This window comes from Phaseolus vulgaris, chromosome 5 (assembly GCF_000499845.2).
Source record: "Phaseolus vulgaris cultivar G19833 chromosome 5, P. vulgaris v2.0, whole genome shotgun sequence".
Taxonomy (NCBI): Eukaryota; Viridiplantae; Streptophyta; class Magnoliopsida; order Fabales; family Fabaceae; genus Phaseolus; species Phaseolus vulgaris.
The window spans coordinates 38146874-38159886 of NC_023755.2; the positions used below are offsets into that span (position 1 = coordinate 38146874).

General features: G+C 31.1%; 1 protein-coding gene across 1 annotated transcript; it reads right to left on the reverse strand.

Moving 5' to 3' along the window:
* Positions 1 to 1939: 1939 nt before the first annotated feature.
* On the reverse strand, positions 1940 to 11630 carry LOC137835770 (beta-glucosidase 24-like). Its single transcript, XM_068644426.1, has 14 exons — positions 11434 to 11630; positions 4748 to 4967; positions 4597 to 4666; positions 4428 to 4486; positions 4249 to 4324; positions 4063 to 4140; positions 3877 to 3964; positions 3456 to 3711; positions 3216 to 3331; positions 2870 to 3081; positions 2743 to 2774; positions 2554 to 2656; positions 2323 to 2434; positions 1940 to 2243 (listed from the first exon to the last, which is right to left on the reverse strand). Exons 2-14 carry the CDS (start codon positions 4916 to 4918, stop codon positions 2072 to 2074), a joined length of 1545 nt encoding a protein of 514 aa, XP_068500527.1. The 5' UTR covers positions 4919 to 4967; positions 11434 to 11630; the 3' UTR covers positions 1940 to 2071.
* Between the last annotated feature and the right edge of the window lie 1383 nt (positions 11631 to 13013).

The following is a 13013-nucleotide window of genomic DNA, read 5'->3' on the forward strand; positions in this document are numbered from 1 at the left end:
GCAAGGTTTGAATGGGAAACACAGTTGGAATTTGATCTTCGCTTATATATTGCTAATGCTTGTGTTGTAAAGGACGTGAACGATGTCCAGGTGTGGAGGTGCGAAGAGTCCGGGTGCTACACAGTAAGGTCGGCTTATGAGTGCTTAGCGGACTCTGAAAGGGGCCCCCAAGTAGAGGTGTTCAAGCTTTTGTGGAAGGTCAAGATGTTCCCCAATGTGCTGACCACGGCTTGGAGGGTGCTTAGGGGCAGAATTCTGACACGAGTGGCGTTGAGTAGGAGAGGCGTCCAGTTAACCTCTGAGTTATGCGTGCTGTGTGGAACTGTTGATGAATCGTATCAGCATCTCTTTATTGAATGCGAACAGGCTTGGAAAGTATGGACAATGTGCTTCAAATGGATTGGAGTTGATTTTGTGCAACATAATGACATTGTGGCCCACTTAGAGAGCTTCCATTTGTTCCAAGCAAACCATAAGCAAAACTTAGTATGGAAAGGGATGTGGGCAGCTGTTGTGTGGTGTTTGTGGGAACATAGAAATGCTATCCTCTTTAACCAAGGTGTAGTAGATGTAGAAGAAGTGTTATATAAGGCCCAACTAAGGTCGTGGCTGTGGTTGAAGCACAAAGGGGATAGGTTTTCGTTCTCCCTTACAGATTGGATGTTAAATCCAAACCCCTGCTTGTCCAGCTATAAGTAGGTTGTAGTAGTCAAGCTAAGTGGGGTTTTGGGTGGCCAGTCTGATTTTCTTGGGGTGGTAGGTGTAAGGTGGTGCTGGAAGATGCCCCTACGAAGAGCTTGGGCTGATGATGTGGGGTGGGACCAAAGTAGAAGGAGTTCTGAATAGCTGCAATATAACAAAACTCTGCCTGGGCAACGTCATCTATGTCCACTATGTGGATGGGGCCCCATCTGACGGAAGGTGTCCTGCTGCTAGGTGGTGGAAGGTCAAGATCGCAAACGGCGCTTAAGGCCTAGACTGGCTTGATGGAGCAGTCCTGGTACTTTGGTATAAAGCTGTGACTTTTGGTACCTTGAATCCCTGTACGCAAGTTTTGGAGATCGTCGGTCGATGAAACGGCGATCTCCATGCATGCGTAATCGGTGGTCGTCGAAGGTATGCAAAGGTCAACATGATCGTCGGTCGATGAAGCGGCGTTGTCAACATGATCGCCGATCGATGAAACGGCGTTCCCTATATGTGTGTAGTCGGTGGTCGTCGAAGTTATACAAGGTCAACATGATCGTCGGTCGATGAAACGACGATCTCCATGCATGCGTAGTCGATGGTCGTCGAAGTTAAGGTCGCCGATCGATGGAATGACGATCTCCATGCGTGCGTAGTCGGTGGTCGTCGAAAGTTATGCAAAGGTCAACATGATCGTCGGTCGATGAAACGGCGATCTCCATGCGTGCGTAGTCGGTGGTCGCCGAAGGTATGCAAAGATCAACATGATCGCTAGTTGATGAAGCGGCGTTCACCATAGGTCAACATGAACGCGATCAATGAAGCGGCGTTCTCCATATGTGTGTAGTCGGTGGTCGCCGAAGTAATGCAAAGGTCAACAAGATCGCCGATCGAGGTAGCGGCGTTCTCCATTTGTGTGTAGTCGCGTGGCGAGGTGAATGTAGGTGGCTCGGTCCTGGGAGTTTCGGTAAAGTTGAGTGTTGCTTTGAGGTAACCTGTTGGTTATATTTTTGGGTATGGTTTTCTCACTTTAAGGTTATTCTGCTCCAACCATAAAGGAGAGCTTCTTTTGTGGATGATATAGGAAGTCCACTTCTGGTTACTGTATATGGGTTGGGATACCCCTGAAGTATCCCTTTAATTTTATTTATTCATTGCTGATAAAAAAAAAAGAGTATAAATAATTAAATGAAATTAATATTATTTTACTACACTTAAAACGAGAAAGAGAAAATATTAAATAAGCATTAAATTGATAAAAAAATAATAAACACATACTTTATTAAAGATCATTAAATAAGTTCAATTACATTAAAGAGACTTTCTAACATCTAATAATAATCATAATGTGTTATAGGGAAAATGATGCTAGACTCTCACAAGTCTAATTCTTTAGCAGAAAAGCTTTGAACCATTTTGCAGATTGTTTGGCATGTCGCTTCAAACCATTTTTGTAGTCCACAAAGTTTAGTCCAAACCGTACATTATAACCATCTTTCCATTCAAAATTATCCAACAATGACCATGCAAAATATCCCTTTACTCGTACGCCATCCCTTATAAAGTCAAAAAAATAAATTTGTATTAGATTTAAAAAGCAAATAAATATTAATATGTTAAAAAATAATGCATTACCTTATTGCTGAGAGTAGATAATAAAGATGACGATAATGATAATCAATTCTATAAGTATCTTGAAGCATTTCTTTTACGGATAATGTTGGATCAACGCTAATATCACCCATGCCTATAAATAAAAAGTAATATACATTAATATGTTAGAAGACAAATTACAAATAAAGGTACAAACTTGACATTAAAATTCTATATTTTGAAGATAATAAAAAAGAAACTTGGTGTAATTACCATTTTCTGTTATGTAGATCAAAGGATTGTTGTACTTTGTACTGGTATAAAGCAATAATTTTCTAATTCCTTTGGGATAGACAAATAACCAACTTGGACCAAACTGTAAGTGTAATTACAAGTTAGTTATAGAAAAACCAATAACTAATAACGACATGTATCTATAGTTTGACATGACCAAATATATACCTGTGGACCAATAGGAATCCCGTTGCGAACAACTGGCCAATGGAAACATAAGAAAAATGTGAGTTCCACAAATTTAACATTTATAACTTAAATAATTAAATAATTTATAGATAAAAGGTTTCCTCACTTAATGCATGGACATTAGAATCTGTAGTATAACTTGGTTTGTTGGATTTGGATGCATTGGTAGCATAGTTAGTGGTGTAATAGTTTAGTCCAAGAAAATCCATAGAACCAGCAAGAAGTTTTGCTTCTTTTTTAGAGAACTTTGGCAATCGTTTACCAACTAGGGAGCACATGCTATCTGGATATTTTCCTGATGTCAATGGTTCCATGTACCTATAATTATTTTACATATAAAAATATCAAAATTGAGAATGATTGCATAAAAAAGACATAAAAACAACTGCATATATTCTCTTCAATAATGCGTGTTGTCATGACAATATTCTCATATAAATATAAATACTTACCATCCAAACGAGAAGTCAAGTGCACGTTCGGAAGCTTCCTTATCTGTTTGACTATTTGAATATGGTTCAACCCAATTAGAATTAAGTGTTATGCCAATTATTCCTTTCTGAGTATTCTGCATAAAGTGTTTTGAATATTAAATAAGCAAAAGAGTTATACTATAGTACTTGAACTTTCACAACAATGTGGAAATCTAATAAAATGTGAAGACTTAAAAGTTCTCATGTATGATAAAAAACCTTAAACTTTTTCTTGTACACATCTACCGCAGCTGCATGAGCAAGTAGTTGATAATGTGAAACTATATAAGGTTCTGTTCCTGAGTCACCACCAAGACAAGTTGAATCTAGCCATTTAGAGCATCGACCTGGTGCAAAACTCCCACTTGCATAACCAGTACTACTATAGGTCAATGGCTCATTTAGAGTAATCCAATGTTTCACTCTGTCTCCAAAGTATTTGAAACAAACTTCTGCGTAGTTTCGAAAATCACCTCTAAAAATCAAGAATCAACAAATTATTAGTTGGGTGATGTCATGTGTTGATCTAATTTAATTGGGCATCTCATGCTATTTTAAAAAGATAAGAATTATGTATAACATATATTTGTAATTATATTACTACTGATTTTGAATAGAAAATAAATTTTGTATAACTTACACAACTTGACGACTTAAGAAACCTCCATATTCTTCTTCCAATGCTTGGGGAAGATCCCAGTGAAAAAGTGTGACATATGGTGTTAGACCTGCAATGTTAATATTTCACACATAACTATTGTTATTGTCACTTACTTTATTATAAGATGTAAACTTTAATTAAAAAAGAAAACAAGAGAATATTGACCGTTGGCTAGCAAATTATTAATGAGGTTGTTGTAATATCTGATTCCTTCTGGATTTATGCCTCCACTACGCTTTCCATCTATATATGAACAAGTGTTTTTAAAAAAAATTCAAATAGTTATATATAGCGAAAGATCCAACTAGAATTATTACAAAACCAATAATTGTTCATAAACTTTTATCTCACTTGGTAGGACTCTAGACCAAGAGATGGAGAATCTGTATGCATCCAGATTCATATTCTTCATTATCTGAATATCTTCCTGTTATGTAAATTGAAAACAACATCCAAAAAATAATTAGATACATTGAGGGAGAGAGATAATTGTTTTCTTCATTGATCATCACTAAGAATTTGGACTTTACCTTGTAGCGATGATATTGGTCAACTGCTACATCTCCATTACTTCCATTGTTTATCCTATCTGCAAGTTATTACACATATATAATCAGACTATTGTGAACTATTTTTAAGTTTAGAAAGTATAAGATAATTTATATGATATTTGAGATATTGAAACACAGAAAACAAAACCTGGATATTTGTGGGTGTATGCATCCCATATACTTGGTTTTCTTCCACCTTCGTTTGCCGCACCTTCGTACTATTCGTACATGTGATGAAGAAACATAAGAAAATGGTAAAATGTGAAGGATTTTGCATTGAGAATAAGAAAAGCATTTACCTGGTATGCAGCAGATGCAGTACCGAAAACGAAGTCTTTGGGAAAATTGTTTCGATTGAGAGAAAGAACTTCGACAACAGATGATTGTTGTTGTGCAACACTAATGGATGAAAATGTGGTAATGAGAGTGAAGAACACCAAGAGAATAAATCCATCACGTGTCATCTTCATGATGTACACACCAAGCCCGTTGAGAGAGATTGATGATGAAAGATCCACCCTTTAGAATTTTTGAATGTAGATCAGTAATAATGAGAAAATTGAATGAATGCTTAGATGAGAGATTAATGTGTATTTATAAACTTTTTAACTCATAAGATAAAGATTGAGATAAGCAAAAGATATTTGGTTGTAACTATATATATTGTTTTTTTGGTATTTCATTGTTTTTTTAGTTGTAATTCTTGCTTAAGAAAAGATGGTAGTTTTTAGTGGTTTTTTTTTTATATCCAGCTGTCTTTATCATTTTTTGGGAGGTTGACCTCTTATTTATGATTTGTTGTTAAATATCTTTCTATATAGGGAGATTAAAGAATCTTTAAAAAAATGTCTCTATTATCAAAATTTAAGATTAACTATTAATTTGGTTTATAACAAGAAGTTATATAATAGAAATTTCTATTATAATAGAAATCGACTTATCATGTGCAATTGTTATTTTACAATAATTTCATATGTATAATGTTTTAATTGTTGTATAAGCAATATTGTAATAACCAATAAAAATATAATAAAATTTAGGGCGTATGTTGACAAATGTTGATATATACATATGAATAGATATTATTTTGAATTAGGAACTATATAAAATGTGTACTTAAAGATAAAAAAAAATATTTCTTCTTACATATGTTAATATAATCTACTAACTAAAAATATCATCAGAAGTTGTTATCTTATCAAATAAAAAAAATTCTAAAATAAATTAAATAACATTTAATAAATGATGATAATATTTTATTTTATCATCAAGTTACCACTAATTTTTTTTTTCTCCAATACTAATTATTTTAGAACTCCTAAATTACTTACTAATACAAAGAATAATACCTAACTAACTATCTATATATAGGAATCTACTATCAAACTTAAGCCTTCCTAAGTCAAAATAAAATAGTAACATAATTTTGTTTGAAGTTCTTTTTAACTAACTTTAAAAATAAAAAACTCCAAAAAATCCTTCATTTATTTTATTCAAATTAAATAAATTATTATGCAAAATATAAAAGATGTTGGAATTTAAATATTGTAAAACTACAATAAAATTACTAAATAGAAACTAATTTTAGAGACAAAATAGTTAGTCATTATATTGACCTAAATTAGATATTATTGATATTATTGACAAAGACTAAAAAGATTATTGATATCTAAATTAATTTTTATACATGTATCAATCACATCATATTGTCATCATAGAACACATAGAACAAGTTGTAATTGAATTATTTTTAACAAAGATATAAGAATCTTCAATCATAAGTGAAACTATCTAATTTACCACACTTGATACATTTTAAAAGACTTGTATTAAGCATATTTAACCTAAGTCTAACACTTAACTCATCATAAATATCAGTAGTAACAACCAATTTCATTTTTTTTTTTAAGGGTGATGTTTACTTGGATTTGTTTTATAATACTACAAAAAAAAATTGTTATTACCAACTGATTTGAATTTGTAGATAAATTAAGACTTACATACAAATTTTACGTACGAATTACTATTTGTAGGTAAAATCGATTTAACTATGAATATTTTCGTGTGTAACGATGAAGTAGTGTGACAACAATAATTTTTAGATAAATTTCATACTTAATTTTGACATGTTGAGATGACATAACTTTTAAAGGATATTATTAGTAGACAATGATAATTGGACAAGTAGGTAAATAAAGTTATGCGTTATTTATTGATCTTACATATAGAATATAGATTATAGTAATATTAATATTAATAAAAATTAGCAATACCAATAATATTAATAATACTAATCTTATTATTATTATTATTAATACACGATAATAATAATAATATTAATATTATCATCAATATTGTTAACAATATTATTAATTATTGTCAATAATATTAAAAGTAATATTAATATTAATAATGTTATTAATAATAATATGAATAATATTAATTATACTTAATAATATTAATTATACTTAATAATATTAATAATAATTAATACTATTAATAATAATATTGATAATTTTATTAATAATATTATTAATAATATTAATATTTCATATTATTATTATTATTACTACTAATATTAATATTATTAATTTTACTAATATTGTTATTGATTACTATTAACAATAATAATATTATTAATATTATTAATATCACTATTATCATTATTATAATATTAATATTGTCATTATTATTAATATTTTTATTATTATTAATATTGTCATTATTATTGATATTTTTATTATCATTAATATTGTCATTATTATTAATATTTTTATTATTTTTAATATTGTCATTAATAATAATGTTATTATTATTATTAATACATGATGATAATAATAATATTAATATTATGATCAATATTGTTAACAATATATTAATGCTAATATTATTATTAATATTGTGAATACTATTATTATTATTGTCATTATTATACTAGTTGAGTGTTTCTTCAAATTTTTTCACTCATACTATAAGTCATTACTTGTGTGATACTCCCTATTGCCTGAGTGTCTATATTCTCTTCTTGAACAATAGTAAACAATATATGTAATGACTTATTACTTGGTGTCGTTTAAGTATAGGTCACTCTAGTAGTGTCAGATAGGTGGTTGAATAGACTATGAAAGTTTGTGGAAAGCAAGAAGTCTTATCATTCAATGTTAATTTTGTAACGGAGTAAAAAAAATTAAAAGCAGAGCCACGACCCCCTTCCCCCACAGAGTGCCCTCCATTTTCTTTTTCTTTCTCACCATATTCTCTTCTCTTTCTCTCTCTCTTAATTTTTTTCTCTCAATCTTCATCTATTTTAGAATCTGATCGATCACATTGTAGTTGGCAAGTTATGGAACATTTTTACCCGATCAGATTTTCAAACAAAGTAAGTTCATTTTTCTCTAAAGTTCATTTGTTCTCTATTTTTCCTTAGGATTTAGTCATCAATCTTGGTGGGATCAGTTGAGAAGTTTAATCCTCTCAATTTATTATACTATATACTGCATTTTTGTTCTGTTTGGATAACTTGCATTAGGCCTATAAATCTTGAAGCTTATCCAGACAGTGGGGAATAAAATTCTAGAAATTGTTTGAAAAGCAAACAAACAATTGAGGTAAGGGAAGCTAAATTTAATTTTTAATAAAACCCTAGACTAGAAGATCTGGATGTGGAAGGGACGTGGTCCCAATATTCAATTTCTCTTGCAGGGATGTTGTGTGTTTATATATTGGGTTGTTTGTTTATATATTATTTAAATTGGTGGAAATATTAGGTTTTGATGATTTAGTATTAAAGAGTTATTTTTTTATGTCAAATAGACTTTTGAATGTTGTGGATCACTTTTTAAATGATACTGTATGATGAAAATCGTATGAAATTGATGTCATACATTTGAGATAATGTATGAATTGTTATTTGATGGTACATTAAGTATGAAAAGTCTATGTTTAACGGAGATCCTCTGGTTTATTTAGAATTATGAATAAATTAACAATTGAAATTGGACTTAACATCATGAAAATTTGGTTGGACAATTTTTCTTCCTCTATTTTTAATTGTTTTAGTGATAAAGTTTATGTTTATGTCATATTTGTTTTCTGGTGAATCTTAGGCTTCATTTGTTGACAAAACTCTTTTTTTCCTATACACATACTACATTATTCTTCCCTTTCTCACCTTTGTATCTTGATGTTTGACAAGACAATGATTTCAAAAAATACATTATTGTTTTTAGTAAATTTGGAGACACTTACGATTTTTTTAGTAATGGTAAGTACATAAAGAATTTATATGAATGAGACTGTTAGTGTGTGGTGTAGTGTAAAGAGTAGATCCAATATGATGAATTTTTGTACTTGATCCTTTACCTACTTTAACAACCCCATGTCCAATATATGCAATTTATATGGAAAAAGTATTGAAGTGATTGGTGAGATGGTGTGCAACACCAGAGAACCTGTCACAGTTGACAGTGTGCTAAGAAGAGATGGTTCTCCAACATCACTCGTTGAGAAGAAAAGCTCAAAAGCGTTATCATTAATAATGTTGGTAGAATCAATATCATACATTTGCCAACAATCAATAACAGTGTGTTCCGTTTTGTCACATATTGGCAATGGATCTCGAAAGGTGATGATGCAAGCGTCCATGAAGAACGATTAAAAGTTTTGTTTCTAGAAGGTCCTTTAAAGAATCTAGAATTGCAAAATGAAGCACAACTTCCTCTGTGAGTAGGACTAGAATGACGATATCCACCCTAAGAATTATGATTATGCTAATATTCAGATCATGATTGGTTTTATGTTGACTTAGAAACAAGATCAACCTAAAGGATAGACAACTAAGACAGATGATGTTTGTCAAAATGCTCCTCTTAGACTAGTAAAAGTGCTTCAATATTTTCAATGGTGTAATGATCCACATGAGAGGTAACAAAAGTTACGAAGTTGTGATATTCTTTTAGTAAGCTATCGAGAATGACATCAATATGATCATCAGACATTATTAGAACACCAATAAGAACGAGATTGTCAACAATCTTCTTGATACCAAGAAGATATGTGGTGATTGATCTGTTTTTCTTTGGATTTCCTAGTTATAATTTAAGTTTATTTATTTAGGATTGAGTAGCATAATAGGTCTTTAGTTTGTTCCAAATTTGAAAAAAACTTACAAAGACCCACCATCTTTATTAAAATCGATCTTATCATAGACACTAATAATCACACAACAAGTAGATGATCTAATTGTTGATGATTAAGAAAAACTTGATCAATAATTATAAGATGTTGTTGTGAAGAATCTTTCAAGAACTATGAAAGATTCAAGCGATGAACCGTAGCAATGACTTGTTGCTAAGGAAGTTATCATCGTCCAGTATAGCCCCACACCGTCTAACACACACAAGGTATATATAAAAGCATGTAGACGTACAAACTACACATGCAAGAGACCCTTTACCTAACAAAATTATTAAAATTAAAAGCTTGTCTGATTCGTCATTAGGATGTGAAAAAGAAAAATTAAATATAGAATGCGTTACGGCTCACTCTTAACTTGTCGCGATCTCAAATTATAGATGTACTTAGTACAGTACAGAGGGAGAAAGAATAAACAGATTGAACAAAATTTAGTAAATTAGACATACAAAGTGAATCATTACAAAATTTAGTAAATTAGACATACAAAGTAAATCATACCTTTAAAAGTGCTGTTTTAAATCTTGCAAAATAAATTGACTGTGTCAAATGTTGTTTCAAGAGATGGAAAGACGCAAAAAAAGAGAAGGAAACCCAACAAACAAAAGAATAAACATAAATATTAAAATAAAAAAAATAATATCAATTTCTATTTGAAAATACAAATAAATACAACGAAAATTTGTATATAATTAATTACAAATAGTAAAGTAATCACTTATATATATATATATAATATCTATAATATAATCAATTATAATATATTATAAATATTATATTTACATAAATATACAGTTATACAGGTTTGATTAATAATTATATTTATAAATAAATAATTAAAAATAATAAATAAATAAAATTAATTAATTTCAATTTTAATATCAAGTAAAATAATTTATTTTAATATATTATTGTTTTAAAACATCCCTTTTTATATGTTAAATATTATAATATGTTTTATTTAAAATTTAGCTTTAATTTTAATTAACTTTAAAAAAATAACTTTTTATATTAAATTATTTAAAAAGTATTTTATAAAATATTTTTTAAATATATTAATATACAATTAAGTTTATTCTATTAAAGCAATTAAATATTCATCATTCATTCTTTGTTCGTCTAAGTAACCTTATTTTCTTTTCTTTTTTTCTTTTCATAAGTTTTCATCCATACTTGTTTAAGGTTTCTTTTTCTTACTTTCTCCATCTTCGTATAAAAGTGGTTTGAAAAAAGTGAGGCAATTTAATTTAATGGAAAAATACTAAAATTGAGTAGAAAATTTATTGATGGAGATGACTAATTTGATTAAGTTAATGAAAGTTTCTGTGAGTTAATCTTTTTTTATGTAAAGTCAAAATTGTTCTGGAAAACATAAATATTTTAAAAAAAATAATTAAGAAAACGAAAATAAATTATTTCTTAAAAATAATTATTAGTACAAAAATATTATTTATTACTCGACAATAATAATTTAAAAGAATATAAAAAACCTCAAATAAATAAAGGGGACAAAATGGTCATTTACGCAAGATATCAACAGATCCTTTACTTTCTCTCCGTCCTATTCATAACTTCTCTCAATTCCAGTAATCTACTGAAATCACCTATTCGGAAAAACCCTAAATCCTCACAAATACAGTGAAATGCTTCTTCGTAAACAGTAAATTTAGCATACCAAAGAGATTGCTAGTGACAGGAAAAGCAGAAAGAAAGAAAGCAGATATAGATGGAACTGAATCATTCAGACACAGAAAGAGTGGAATGAATTGAAGAGAAAAAGTTAGTTGAATACCATAAACATCAGAAACAAGAAGAATGGCGAAGATGGCGAGAGGAGAACCAGTGACGTAGGAGTTAACACCACCGATGTTCATAACATGAACAACCACGCTTGAAGCATTGAGGATAAGGAGCCTTTGAATAGCATTCGCCTCCTACCATTTCTCTCTCCTTTTCTCCTTCTTTTCTGTTATGCTATTCCCAATACTCCATTCTGTTGATTTTGGCTTAATCCCAAGTCCCACATCGGTGGGTTCATTGTTTGGGAAGGAGGTTTGAGGGTTATAAATTAAACTCTTCTCCTTCACTGTTATATATCCCAATTTGTAATATCTTCTCTCATAGTAATAAAAGTGAGCTGTTTTTGCTGTGCTCGGAGATTAGGCTAAACAGGCCGAACTCCGTTAACAATTTTCGGGTGTGTTCTTTCCTCTTTATCTCTTTTATTATTCCGCTTTATTTATTCAATATTATTTGTCGGGTAGCTCTGTTAGAGTTTTGTTTTAGTGGGAAAATTACCCGTTTTTCCCAACAAGTGGTATCAGAGCCGAAGGTTCGCCCTTGGGTTGTTTGAAATTATTTGTAATATTGAATATTATATTTTGAGTTTGTAATGGCAAATCAAGAAGAAGAAGCCAAGGATGTATCCAGAGTGTCGGGCTCCTCTTCATCATGGTTGAGGTTCCCGGTGTCCACCTTGAAATTGGCGGTGGAAATATTTGATGGCACTGGACATTTTGGCATGTGGCAAGGAGAGGTCTTGGACTCTCTTTTTCAGCAGGGTCTTGATATTGCTATTGAAGGAGAGAAACCAAAAGAGGTAGAGGAGAAAGATTGGAGCATCATCAACCGGTTGGCATGCGGAACTATTCGATCCTGCCTGTCCAGAGAGCAGAAGTACGCTGTAAAAAACGAGACTTCTGCACACAAACTGTGGAAGGCATTGGAGGACAAGTTTCTGAAGAAGAGTGGTCAGAACAAGCTCCTGATGAAGAAAAGGTTGTTCCGATTTGACTACCAACAAGGTACTACTATGAATGCACACATCACTATGTTTAATCAATTAGTAGCAGACCTGTTGAATTTAGATGTGAAGTTTGAGGATGAGGATTTGGCTTTGATGTTGTTATCATCTCTTCCTGATGAATTTGAACATTTGGAGACTACGCTCCTTCACGGGAAGGAGAATGTGTCGTTAGATGCTGTTTGTTCTGCTTTATATAGTCATGAATTAAGAAAGCAGGATAAGATGAGAACCAAATCAACGACATCAGAAGAAGCATTGGTGGCAAGAGGTCGTCAGCAAAGCCAAACAAAGGAGAGAAGAGGGATGTCTAAGTCTAAAGGTCGAGTCGTTGCCAAAGATGAGTGTGCTTTCTGTCATGAGAAAGGACACTGGAAGAAAGACTGTCCAAAACTGCAGAAGAAAGGGAAGACTCCACAAGATGCAAATGTTGTAGAATGCAAAAGTGACGTGGAATCAGATATCTCTTTAATTGTCTCGCTTTCAGCATCATCGTATCCAGATGAGTGGATATTGGATTCAGGTTGTACTTATCATATGTGTCCCATTCGGGAATGGTTCTTTGATTT

What these genes read in the sequence shown, in the direction of transcription:
- LOC137835770 (XM_068644426.1), bottom strand. Translation starts at nt 4,918, where the DNA reads ATGAAGATGACACGTGATGGATTTATTCTCTTGGTGTTCTTCACTCTC. An exon ending in CTTGACTTCTCGTTTGGATG is followed by an intron (nt 3,082 to 3,215) that starts GTAAGTATTTAT and finishes AAATAATTATAG; the next exon opens with GTACATGGAACCATTGACAT. An exon ending in TTCTAATGTCCATGCATTAA is followed by an intron (nt 2,775 to 2,869) that starts GTGAGGAAACCT and finishes TCCATTGGCCAG; the next exon opens with TTGTTCGCAACGGGATTCCT.